The sequence below is a fragment of the Phaseolus vulgaris genome, chromosome 11 (genome assembly GCF_051622355.1).
Source record: "Phaseolus vulgaris cultivar YP4 chromosome 11, ASM5162235v1, whole genome shotgun sequence".
NCBI lineage: Eukaryota > Viridiplantae > Streptophyta > Magnoliopsida > Fabales > Fabaceae > Phaseolus > Phaseolus vulgaris.
In genome coordinates this window covers 6,564,229-6,577,583 of record NC_143508.1, presented here as the reverse complement: position 1 = coordinate 6,577,583, position 13,355 = coordinate 6,564,229, and the positions used below count along the sequence as shown (strand labels likewise).

The following is a 13,355-nucleotide window of genomic DNA, read 5'->3' as shown; positions in this document are numbered from 1 at the left end:
TCACAATTAATGAGAAAGATAACAAATAAATAATAAGTTTAGATTAAAAAATAATAACTAATTCACCTTAGTTTATTATCCTTTCTATATACACGTATCCAAAGTTATAGCAGTTTTTCATTGTTATTATTTTCCTCTTTCTACCATTAGGTTTGAAGAATAAATTCAAATTCATGATCTTCATTAACCAGTAATTTTAAACTTGAAAATTTGTTCACCAACTATTATATAATGATAGCTTTATACAAGCTAATATACATAAATATAAAATTTTAAAAAAATAGTAGTAATTAAAAGACATAAATAAATAAGAGAAACATAAACTAGTAAATAAAAAGAAAAGACACGTATTTAAAGAGTTTTCTAAAATGTTACTACTTTCTCACTTTATTTTTCTTTTTTTTTAAAAAAATAAAGAAAGGAAATTCATCTTAGTATATTTTGGATTACATAGAAATTAAATTTTATTCTTTCAAATTGATTAATACAGAATTAACTTTTTTTCAATTTTAAATTGTTAAATTCGAAAGTTTTTTTTTTTGTTGATTTAAAAGGGTGAAAAGATGAAGGCGTGATATATTTGTTATGACAACAAATTTATAATCATTTGTTATGACAATAAGTTGTCATATTTTAATACCCATACCTACATCTATCACCACTTCACAAGAGGCAAAATAGGTATTTTAAAAACAATGAGTGTAGGAAGAAAATATGGAGTTTCAAAAAGTAATTGCCCAAACAAAATCCATGGGGCCCAATCACATTTATTATTACCCACCCGACCGTTGGATGGTTCTTCGTAAATTCGTAACACTCCCGCTCGCTGTAGTTTGAAATTGCTAGCAAATTTGCAGAAGCAGACACAGTAATCGATTCGTTCCAAATCCAATTACCATTTCATGATACCACAAAACTAAAAGTAATAGATAAGGAGTGATAATATCGTATTATCATGGATTCCCTTAGTAACACTGCGCTTCTAGACGAAGACGATTCGTTGCTCTTCGATGATTCTGCACCGGCCACCGCCGATGGCTTTTCTTGCTCTCCTCTCATACCTCTCAGATCTAATCCTCCTCAAACCGGTTAGTTTTTGGCTATTTAGTTCTCTCTTTTTGTTTTCAATTTGTGGATGATTTTTTTATTAATAATTGTCGATTTATTACTGATTTACCTAATGCACCTGCAGAAGGTGGTGCTGCGGATTCTGAAAATCGAAGTTCCTCGGTTAATAACAGTGCGAACAAAGAGAACGCCGATTGGAACAAACCGCAGAAGCTTAACCTGGAGCCTCATCAAATGAAGAGGAAGAAGAAAGGAGGCGGTTACAATTTGCGCAAGAGCTTGGCGTGGAATCGAGCTTTCTTTACTGAAGAAGGCATTTTCTTCTCTCCATTATCCATTAGTTAACGATGAAAATTGACGACTCCAATTGTTTTATTATTTCAGGTGTTTGATTTGTTCTGAATCTTACGTTTCAGGTGTTTTGAATTCGGAGGAGCTTTCTTTGATTAGTGGCAATGCCTCTGCTAAGGCAGGGTTGGATTTGGAAGTAATCCACGAAGAAGAGTGCGGAGGTACTTCGATACAGTTGCAGGAGATTGAAGAAAATTTGTTTATGCATTCATCCGGTGCTGTTACCGTTGAAGATAGAAAGATTGGTGCAACATCTCGGTTTTCTCCACGGCCTCCTACGGCATTAGCCAAAGCTTCTCCAGCTCCCGTTTCCTTGGTCAGTTATACTCTTTGCGCGAATGATGATAGGTTATAGAAATTGAACTCTTTCTAATTTCTGTTACTTGTTATTTGTATACTTCTTTGTTAGGCCAAGAGGAAAATACTTAATGTCAATGACTCCGTTGGCAACAGACCTAAACGCAATGCTTGTCCTCCACGTCCACCTGTAGCATCGTCATCATATCCTTCACATCGCTTGTTTAGAATAGATATTAAGTGGAGTGTCTTATATACTGTGCCTCTGCTATGGAATTGAGTTGTCTTTTCTTTCTTTATCTGTCGAATTATGGAAGTGTTTACCTTGACCTCTTTGCAAACTTAAAAGACCTAACACGGTGAAAGCGCCGAGCAAAGAAGTGAAAGTCGCTAGGACACCTGGTCCTAAATTGGATGTTTCTGCAAGTACAACAACTGCTAGGAGTGGAATCTTGACCGCAGGTTTCTCCAAGAGAAATCAGAATGCACATCCTGGTAAAGTCTGCAACTTGCGTTTGTTTCTTCCTTTTTATCCTAGGAACTTTTACAAGACTAAATAGGAGAGATACAATGCAACTGCAAGTACTTCTATTCTACTGTTGCATAATACAGTGTGAAAATAGATCATCTAATAAATTTAATTTTCATAGAGGTTTGTCATCTCAACGAACTTCACAAATACAGGTTTCTCTTGAGTAACCAAACGTCAAATTCTAACTTTAACATGACATGAATTTATTGGTGATGTTTAGTTAATTTTGTTTCTCTTCGACAGCCACTAATCTTCAGAAGCATGCTGGAGTAAAAGCCTTGTCAAAAGATCCTAAAACTATCCCACGTAACCCAAAAGATCCTAAAACTATCCCACGTTCAGTTACTAGAACACTAGCCAAGCGAGCTGGGAAACATTTGGTAGGAACTTTAAAGTTCTAGCGGCTGCGCTTTTTTTACATTTATCAAGTTTTCAATTCCTTTTACTTAACTAATAGTCACATGATTCGTCTCTTGAAACTGTTTGACTGCACAGGATAACTCAGTTGAAACACATCCACCACCCATAATGCTTCAATCAGAAACTGAAGCAAATAAGGTGTCAGAAACTTGTCTCCCACGCGTCGTCTCTAACATTAGTGAGAAAAAGCAAGAGACACTGCTTCAAACAACAAAATTATCAGGCCTACGGATGCCATCTCCCTCATTGGGATTCTTTTCTATGGTATGTGATTTGATTTGGTTCTTTTTTTATTTTTGGGTACATGTATCATCAGTAATATAATGCTCATGTGACGATTCCATATTCATGTTTATTACTTATTTGTAGGCAAAAGCTCCCAGTTCACATAGCCAAGTACATAAAATTTCTAAACCTTGCAAGCCAGCTAAGAGTAACATTCCTAAATTACAGAATTTAGAAACAAATTCTGTTAATGAGGCAAGAGTACAACATTTATTGAATGAGAATTTCTCAGTCAATTGTAGTGAAATCACTGGAAGTAATTTAGAGGCAGTTAATCAGCAGTTAAAGGGGGAACAACTCAAGACTACAAGTGCTAGTATGGTGGGAGAAATCATGTCAACAAAAGAAAGTGAATCTCATTTAGATAGTTGTCAGTTAGTTCATATGACAACGTTATCCTCCAAAGGTTCTCCTCAGAAGTCTACATCAGAAATCAAATGTGCTGCTGCAACTGAACCAAAAACAGCTAAAATTGAAGGTTTCATTCAGACAATACCAGTGTTGGAACAATGTGATAAGGTTATTTACTCAAAAGCAATGGATCACAGTACTCAAGTCTTTGAATTAGATAGGATGAGGGAAGATTGCATAACCGTTTCTGAAACAGCTTGCAACACTGAGGTAAGCCATGTTTCACAGGAAAACAGATCTTTTCATGAGGATAATGTACAGAATCTCCTACTTACATCCCAAGAATGTCCAACGGTAAAAGCTGATTTTGTTTCCAGTGATAATAAAATGTCGACCAGTAAATACTGTACAGTTTCTGAGTTGCAGCTTAGGGTTGAGGATTCTTCTAGGGATGCTTCTATCCACTATGATGTTCCGTGTGATGTCCCTGGAAACTTTGAGCAACCAACTAGCAAGTTTACATATTCTAAAGCTAACAAAATGCTTCGTGAAGATGAGAGTTTAGTGCTAAATCCTGGTCACTTGCTTGATCAGAGTGAATTTTCTGAAGTATCTGCAGATATCATTTCAAACACCAAAGATTTTATTGGTTCTGGAGCTGAAAAATCCTCTAGCTGCTTACGACATACACTATTGACTCGGTTAGTCCTAGAAGTTGATCACGTTAACAGAGAGATTAAAGAATCACATGTGGAAGATTCACAAATGCAGTTGCTCAATGAAAATCCAGCGCCGTACAAAAGCAACAGTAAGCATTTTTTTACTACTGATAAGTTTCCATTGGCAGATAACAATAGTATAAATGAAAATTCTTGTCTTTCTGATATTCGAAGCCCCGGTGCTGTTGTTCGTGCAGATCCTGAGAATGGTAATAACATACTGCACTCTGACGGTGACTGGCTGCCCACAAATATTGGTTCTTCTGAAGAAATCGATAAAGCAGTGGAAGATGTGCATGCGCGTTCGTTTAATGAAAACCCAGTGCCAATCAACTGCAACTCTAGACACTGCCTTGTTACAAATGGTACTGATTTTCATAGGTCTGGTGCTGCGGATTCAGATAATGTAAATAGCATACAACTACACTTGAATGGTGATAGTTTGTCCACACATGTTGCTCCTTCTGAAGAGATAAAGAAAACAAATTTATTTGAGGGTGCATTATGTGATATCTATACAAGTGAGCACAATGCTTCCAATAATCATATTCAGGCTATGCCTGAAAACAAGGATGGAAATATTAGTATGGATGATTTGCTTGTCGATGATGCAAAAGAAGGTTATTCTGACACATTGCCTTTAGTTGAATTTCAACTCAATGACAACATTCAGACAATGTCTGAAAACAAAGATGGAAATCTTGATATGGATGATTTCGAAGAAGGTTCTTCTGATATACTGCCTCTAGATGAAGTTCAACTCGATGACAGCATTCAGGCCATGCCAGAAAACAATGGAAGATATCTTGATATGGATTATTTGCAGGTCAATGATTCAAACGAAGGTTCTTCTGACATGTTCCCTTTAGTAGAAGTTGAAGTCAGTGACAACATTCAGACAATGTCTGAAAACAAAGATGGAAATCTTGATATGGATGATGTCGAAGAAGGTTCTTCCGATATGTTGCCTCTAGACGAAGTTCAACTCGATGACAGCATTCAGGCCATGCCAGAAAACAATGGAAGAAATCTTGATAAGGATTATTTGCAGGTCAATGATTCAAACGAAGGTTCTTCTGACATGTTCCCTTTAGTAGAAGTTGAAGTCAGTGACAACATTCAGACAATGTCTGAAAACAAAGATGGAAATCTTGATATGGATGATGTCGAAGAAGGTTCTTCCGATATATTGCCGCTAGACGAAGTTCAACTCGATGACAACATTCAGGCCAATCTTGATATGGATTATTTGCAAGTGGATGATGCAAACGAAGGTCCTTCTGACATGTTCCCTTTAGTTGAAGTTGAAGTCAGTGACAACATTCAGACAATGTCTGAAAACAAAGATGGAAATCTTGATATGGATGATGTCGAAGAAGGTTCTTCCGATATATTGCCACTAGACGAAGTTCAACTCGATGACAACATTCAGGCCATGCCTGAAAACAATGAAAGAAATCTTGATATGGATTATTTGCAAGTGGATGATGCAAACGAAGGTTCTTCTGACATGTTTCCTTTAGTTGAAGTTGAAGTCAGTGACAACATTCAGTATATGTCTGAAAACAATGATGGAAACCTTGATACGGATGATTCAAAAAAATGTTCTTCTGACATATTGCCTTTATTTGAACTTCAGCTCATTGACAACATTCAGGCTATTTCTGAAAACAATGATGAAAATATTGACATGGATGATGCAAGAGAAGGTTCTTCTGATATATTGTCTCTAGTTGAAGTTCAACTCGATGAGAACATTCAGGCCATGCCTGAAAACAATGGAAGAAATCTTGATATGGATTATTTGCAAGTGGATGATGCAAACGAAGGTTCTTCTGACATGTTTCCTTTAGTTGAAGTTGAAGTCAGTGACAACATTCAGACAATGTCTGAAAACAAAGATGGAAATCTTGATATGGATGATGTTGAAGAAGGTTCTTCCGATATATTGCCTCTAGATGAAGTTCAACTCGATGACAACATTCAGGCCATGCCGGAAAACAATGAAAGAAATCTTGATATGGATTATTTGCAAGTGGATGATGCAAACGAAGGTTCTTCTGACATGTTTCCTTTAGTTGAAGTTGAAGTCAGTGACAACATTCAGTATATGTCTGAAAACAATGATGGAAACCTTGATACGGATGATTCAAAAGAATGTTCTTCTGACATATTGCCTTTACTTGAACTTCAACTCATTGACAACATTCAGGCTATTTCTGAAAACAATGATGAAAAACTTGACATAGATGATGCAAAAGAAGGTTCTTCTGATATATTGCCTCTAGTTGAAGTTCAACTCGATGAGAACATTCAGGCCATGTCTGAAAACAATGAAAGAAATCTTGGTATGGATGATTTGCAAATGGATTATGGAAAAGAAGGTTCTTCTGACATGTTGCCTTTAGTTGAAGTTCAAGTTAATGTTGATAAGATACAGTTACCCTTGGATGGTAATTGGCTGTCCACAAATATAGCTTCTTCTGAAGAAAACAAGAAAACAAACTTGTCTGAGCATGCATTAAAAGGATGTGATGTCCGTACAGGTGAGCACAATACTTCCAATGACCATATTCAGGCCATGCCTGAAAACGAAGATGGAAATCTTTACGTGGATGAGAGGGCAGAGCACTTGCAAATGAATGATGCGAAGAAAGGTTCTTCAGACATTTTGGCATTAGTTGAAGTTCAATTCAAAGACAAAGTTGTATCTTCTGAATGCAATTCTTTTATAGAAGCGAGCAAAGACTCCTTTACAGATGTATTTGCTTGGAAACCTGAAGAGCATCGTTCAAGTGAAAGTTCAAGCTTACCAGCTTTAGATAATCTAGTCTCCAATACAAGAGTCCCACAGGTCTGTGAAATTAGTGTGTTGAACACTACAACTTTTTTAGAAGAAGCTGGAACTAATAATTTTGAGAAAGACGAGTCTCCTAATACCGACATGGAGCACCGGTCAAAAGGTGATATTTATTATGCAGAAGGCAGCAACAAAATAATTCATTTGTAAGTTTCTTAGTTCTTGATAATGTTTGATAATCACAGTTTGGCAATCCTTTTGTTTCTACTTCTAAGATACGGTTTTGATACTTGACAAGTTGAGTGATGCATGTTAATTTTTTGAATGGCAGGCAGGAATCTGCAACTAAAAGCAAGCAGGAAGTTCCTACATTGAAGCCTCCGCCAAATGCTGCTCCATTTTCTGACGAATGGGTAGCTGCAATTGAAGCTGCCGGAGAGGTGACAGATTTCTCTTGACGGAACTGCATATTTCTTATGACTGATTAATAGTTTTTTGCATGGCGCGATTTTTCATGTCAAGTAGTGTTGTCTTCCTAATTTCAATTCTTACCCTACTTCTATTTTTGGGCTTTAAACATCAATCTTTCTTTAATATCTATACTTTTGGTATGTTTCTGGTGAATGTTAATTTAGTCAAATTGTTTGTATTGCAAGTGGAAGAGTTGAATCAAATTTTTATTTCAGATTTAGCATCTAGGCAGTCTGTTCTTTTGAAATGTTAGATTCATTTTACACGTGGTGTTTGACAGGAGATCTTAACGATGAAAGGCGGTGCTGTACAAAATTCTCCAACTGAGAAGCCTCAGCACGAACCTGGTCCTTGGTCCCCGGTAAGGTTCATACTTCGTTCAATAAACCTGATTCAAATTTTAAACGTAGAGATCTAGCATGAACAATTTACTTTTTTTTAATCGGATAATAAAGCATAACTCACATACCAATGATTGTCTAACTGAATTGTGCATAAACAGTCTCTACTTTTTTGGTTTTAAGTAAGGGAAACCCGATCAAGATTTATATATGGAAAGATAACACAATTTTGACATGATGAGGTCACTTGAAACATCTAACGCGTAATGATGAATCGGCTTCAAACAACACGAACAAAAAAGAACTTATCCACTGATTTTAAAATGGTGCATAATCATGCCTTCGTAGTTTCAGAAAATATAAGGAATAACATAAACCCCTTTTTGCTGTTGGAATTCCTGCGATTATTTTGCACATTATAATTCGGATAGTATAAAATTTTGGAACTTTTCTACATTCTTTATAAAATGCATTTTCATTAGCTTTACGAAATGTAACATCAAAATCTGCCCAATCTCTTATCTATGATGACATGATAACCAACTCAGTTTCTCTCTTGATTCATCTTTATTGTTAACAATAATCTTGTCTAGTTGAACATCTTAAGAAGTTGCATTATTTGTTGCTTTTCCTATTTCCTTCTTTATCTTCTTTCTTATCTCTATACTTTGTATTTGACATTATTGTGTATTACTTTAATTTCTTTGTTTTATTTTGGTTTTGGCAGGTGAGGCGTAAGAATCAATCCATTGGACCCTTTGATTGTACCAAACACAATGTGCAGCATTCCAGTCCATAATGATAAAACTGAGATTTAATCTTATTAATTACTAACCATTTTTTCTTTGCTCGAACCAACCCTTCAGCAGCTTCACAAGTTCGAAGACGTTGTACGGAGCAAAGTGCTACGCATATAGAATTGCCAGTTACCATAATTATGCCATACTCTGAACATAAATAAATAATATTCTAATTCTGATTGTTCTCGAATTGTAAATGACATTTGTGTTCAACCTTTTACATAGAGCTTTTGCTTTTAAACTTTCCCACGAAAATACAAGGTGAGACTAATCTCCGTTTTGGTGTCACACAAACTCCTGTTCTTTCATCATATTTAGGAGATTCAGTTATGTTGGAAGTATTTCACATTTCCGTCTGTTTTGTCACTATTTTTGTAATGAAATTTAATGACGGATGACAAATAGATTTTGTGCATTTTTTTATTAAATTTGAGGGTTTTTTTAAATCTTCATTTCTTTCCTTTAATCTTTTTGTTAGCAGATTGATATTTCGTGTTTCTTTTTTGGATATTATTTTTTTCGCGCATTTTCCCCCTTTTTTTGGTACGATGCTTTCATTGACTGCCTATAACAAGAATTTAATTTTTTTTTCATAAATATATTTTTTACTAAGAATTGCTTACACGTGAATTTTTTTGGGAGGACATCGATGTTTCATAGAGTCCATGTTTATGTTCTATTTGATATCTATCTTCATTCTTTTCAACGACTTTTTCTGGCATTCTACTTTTCACCCATTGGTGTCCACTTTCTCACACTTGTGCACATTTGTAACATTGTTCTCCATTGCTGTTTAGAGTTTTTGGTTCATCATTCTAATGTCCTCCTTTTAAACAACCATGGGAAGATAAAAATGAGGTTATGAAAAGATATCAAGTAATACCCTCAAGCCTTTAACCTTCTGTCTGCACACCTCGGTTAGCATTCCTTCTAAGATACAAATTAACCTACTTTTTTTACGAGCCTGATGTTATAGACAGATTAAGTAGTGTATGGAAAAAGCGGAATAAACGTAGACATAATATTGTAAGGAGACTCGTTATTACAGAAATATGGTAATGTAAATCAATATATCATACTTAAGACACACATTAAACTTGAAATTAGAAATGTCAGACGAAGGTTCATCCATTAAATTTTCTGAACCATTACAGGAACTACTTCTCTAAAGGGTTTGCTCACTGAATGAAATCCACTATACAGATAATATAGCAGAAAATAGCTAAAATTAAGGTACAAGAAGTTACAATGCAAATAACTTAGGCAGGATACATGATGAGTTACCCAAGCCCAAAAGAAAATAAAAATAATAATAATAACCCATCAGGGTTAAAAAAAATTATGGAGCTTAATATCGTTGCATGGCACTTTACAACAAAAGGGCACTCATCAAGACGTAGTTGCACCTAACTAGTCACACAGATTGAATAAAGTACCTAGGGAGCTTGGTTGGTAACAAGATTGAATTTTCATTCAACTTGATACTTTTCGTGCTTGTAAGCAGGGAACTTGGTGATGAAAAAATTGAAGACGAATTTTTATTTTTCCTTCTAAGATACAACAACTTACAAGTCCTTGAATCTTTCTGCTTTAAGCATAGTGAGGATTGAGTGCTAATGCTTCCCTGTATATCATCTCTTTTATTTGCTCTTCATCCAATTGCTGTTGCTCAAACTCAAATGAGAATGGTTCCATGCAGATTGGTTCATCAGCTACATCATGCAGTTTTTCAAGGTATGGATGGGCTAGTGCTTCTTCAACTGCCAATATTTAAACAGAAATAAATGAAAATTTGCCCAATTTTATTCAATATGTGGCTTTGCACATATCATCAATGTTCAAAATGGAACTGCATTTTGCTTCGTCTATCTACGAATTTATAAAAAAAATTAGTGGAATGGGAAAGGTACCTGTAATTCTTTTGGTGGGATCAATTGTCAACATTTTATCAACGAGATCAATGGCTGCGGGATGAACATGGGGGAAGACCTGAGCTAAAGGTTGGCGAGGATATTGAGGAAGCTGTCTGATATATCTTCTTGCGTCTTCATTTTTCACTAACCCAAGGTCAGCATCGGTTGGGGTACCAAGAAGCTGTGTGGATAAGACAGGAAGAGTAAGCATGGAAATAAAATTACTTTTTTAAATTGAATTATTGACTATATCCATGATATTAAATAACTTGAAACATCTCATCATCAAATTTTAAGTCATTGTTTCGTTTTGTCTTTTCAATCTCACCTCTGTCAATAGGCGCATCTGATGCACATGGTCTTTGCCTGGAAACAGAGGCTTTTTATTCATAAGCTCCATGAAGATGCAACCAACAGACCACACATCTATCGCAGAGGTGTAATCTGAGGAGTTCAACAATAATTCGGGAGCCCTGTACCATCTTGTGACTACGTATTCTGTCATGAAGTCACTTTCCAAAGTTGGTCGCGCAAGACCAAAATCAATAATCTTCAAGTCGCAATTAGAATTCAGCAACAGGTTGCTCGGTTTTAAATCTCTGTGGATTATGTTTGCAGAATGTATGTACTTTAGCCCACGAAGAATCTGATACAAGAAGTACTGCAAGTACAAGAGCATCCAATCATCAGCAAAACAAAAGGTTCCAATTTGAAAACATTGTAATTATGATACATATAAATTAAAAGAAAAATAGATTGAGAGAGCACTCACTTGGCAGTGCTCCTCCGACAGACTTTGATTAGAGCGAATGATGTGATGAAGATCAGTATCCATGAGTTCAGTGGCTATGTAGACGTCATTAAACTCTCTACGCAATGGTGGAGGAATAACATCTCTCAAAGCAATTACCTGTTATCCAAACAGACATTTTAATCACAACAAAGTAGACACCGCTTTTATATTCTATTAATTGAGACTTTGATAACTTTCACTACAGTGAAACCTTAAAGCCGTTTCAACACAACCAACTTAGTATTCGTAAGTTAAATTAAATTCAATGTTATGAATAGCAAAAGTTTATAACCAAATCCCAGAAGCATGTCATCATGTGTTCCCCCAAATTAGGAAGTCATGGTCAATCTCGGGACTTTACCCTGTTAAGTCCCAAGAAACTTGTCGCCAGTCACATGTATTGTACCGGCATTTTATGCTTCTACAACTTTTCGTAAAAAAGTTATATGAAATCTCATAAAAAATAGGTTTTAATTTCTTCATTACTCTGTAAAAAATGTCAACTTATGGTATAATTTTGAAGATGCTTACTGTAGAATTCAACAATTTTATCATATCAAGTTGTAATTGTCATAATTATAATGAGTTGAATTTCTATGTACTGTTATTTTGTTCAAAAGATTGATAGGATTGTTATGATAAATATATTATAACTATATATCAGGATAATTCTGAGTCCATACGATATTTACAGAATTTTAATTGATTATAAAGTGAAATTTTCAGTAAAATACGTGGCACAATCAAAACAGTTTAAGAAAAAAAAAAATTACCCACCAAAACCAAGCATGTATTAAATTTGTACCATATGAGGATACGATATATCTGTAAGTCAACTACAAAGGAGAGATCACTCACATTTTCATGATCTAAATGTTTAAGAAGCTTAATCTCACGGAGCGTTCGCTTAGCGTCCATGTGATTGTCGAAAGCGTTCGCTATCTTCTTAACAGCCACCAGCTCATTCGTCTCCGTATTCAACAGCGAGCTTCAAAAACCACATCAACAAACTATTCAGATTTCATAATCTCACAAAAACGTAAAGAAACATCAAAATCAAACACTCACGCACTAGCTAACTTCAATCACAACCGAATCCGAATCATACAATCAGAGAACCACACAATCTCTCGATTTAACCAATCGCGTTTCCAAAACCACAATAAGTCGAAGAAAACGAAGCAGTACCAAACGATTCCGTACGCGCCGCGTCCAATAGGCATGATCGGAGGACGGTACTTCGTCGTAACCTCGAAGAGATTGCCGAATATGTTGTACTGAATGAACTGTCCGCCGTGCGTCGGAACCGCCGGAAAATCGGCGACGCCGTTCGGATTAACTCCGGCCATCACTTTCTCTCTCAATGAAACTTTCTCTCTCTAAAAACCGTTCGGAGAATCGGAGAAGAGCGCTTTCTCTCTCTTCTCACACGCGAACCGCACCTCCAAACTCTCTCCCTCTAACAAACTTTCTCTTTCTAGAAACCGTCAAAGAAAAAAAAGGATGAAGATGGAGAGTGGAAGAAGCGAGTGGAGCGGTTTTAACTTAAATAGTGTCCAACCAACGAGTCAGTCACCGAGTCAGTGTGTGTGTGCGTGCGTGCATACGTGTAACTACTTTCGCTCGGTCAACTCGGCTGGGTAAGCACGTTGAGTTTTCACTCTTTCGGAGCAGGTGCCAGGAAGACGGTGCGAAAACGCACCATGGGAAGAAAAATAACCGAACGAACCACACGCGCACACGTGCCACGCGTTTGGGTCTCCATCGGACGGCTCACGCTTCAGCCGCCTCTCATCTACGGCCACCGTTTGTTCAATTATTTCAACAGCCATCAATCTTTCTTTCTTCTTCTATTATTACGTGATTTGTATTGTATGCTCGTCAAAGCCACCTCGTGGATTTTATATTAAAGATTTAAATAATTAAATCATAAAAATAAATATCAAATGTTATCCTCAGCCTGAAGAGACTGAATAATTGAGTCACAAGCGTGTAACTATTTTGTGCAAATTTTGACTCGTGCCTATTTCCATATATTTAACATATAACTAATAAAATTATGTTTCGGCTTTTGGACCCTTTCGTTCTCTGAATATTTAAATCTTAGTTAAATTATTTTTTACTCAAGGATAATTGATTAGGTTAATTAACAATTCCACTATTTTTTAATCTATCACTAACAACCACATTAGATAAACCCGTGGCAGTGACAAT

The 13,355-nt window shown here is 36.0% G+C and overlaps 3 protein-coding genes across 5 annotated transcripts; 2 read left to right on the top strand and 1 right to left on the bottom strand.

Moving 5' to 3' along the window:
* Window positions 1-772: 772 nt before the first annotated feature.
* Window positions 773-2,134, top strand: LOC150023018 (uncharacterized). Its single transcript, XM_090296936.1, has 4 exons — window positions 773-1,088; window positions 1,193-1,381; window positions 1,485-1,735; window positions 1,829-2,134. The coding sequence occupies exons 1-4, from the start codon at window positions 956-958 to the stop codon at window positions 1,994-1,996; spliced, it is 741 nt and encodes a 246-aa protein (XP_090153062.1). The 5' UTR covers window positions 773-955; the 3' UTR covers window positions 1,997-2,134.
* On the top strand, window positions 2,065-8,723 carry LOC137820228 (uncharacterized). Its single transcript, XM_068624191.2, has 8 exons — window positions 2,065-2,211; window positions 2,492-2,628; window positions 2,744-2,932; window positions 3,038-4,112; window positions 4,221-7,029; window positions 7,155-7,263; window positions 7,575-7,655; window positions 8,363-8,723. Exons 3-8 carry the CDS (start codon window positions 2,777-2,779, stop codon window positions 8,432-8,434), a joined length of 4,302 nt encoding a protein of 1,433 aa, XP_068480292.2. The 5' UTR covers window positions 2,065-2,211; window positions 2,492-2,628; window positions 2,744-2,776; the 3' UTR covers window positions 8,435-8,723.
* Window positions 8,724-9,532: 809 nt separating this feature from the next.
* On the bottom strand, window positions 9,533-13,017 carry MPK3 (mitogen-activated protein kinase 3). 3 transcript variants are annotated; one of them, XM_068624201.1, is made up of 6 exons: window positions 12,330-13,017; window positions 12,000-12,129; window positions 11,121-11,258; window positions 10,677-11,009; window positions 10,346-10,529; window positions 9,533-10,195 (listed from the first exon to the last, which is right to left on the bottom strand). In XM_068624201.1, the coding sequence occupies exons 1-6, from the start codon at window positions 12,488-12,490 to the stop codon at window positions 10,026-10,028; spliced, it is 1,116 nt and encodes a 371-aa protein (XP_068480302.1). In that variant the 5' UTR covers window positions 12,491-13,017; the 3' UTR covers window positions 9,533-10,025. The 3 variants fall into 3 exon arrangements, with proteins under 3 accessions (XP_068480302.1, XP_090153061.1, XP_090153060.1); XM_090296935.1 differs by having other exon boundaries at window positions 12,214-12,662; XM_090296934.1 differs by having other exon boundaries at window positions 12,210-12,659.
* Between the last annotated feature and the right edge of the window lie 338 nt (window positions 13,018-13,355).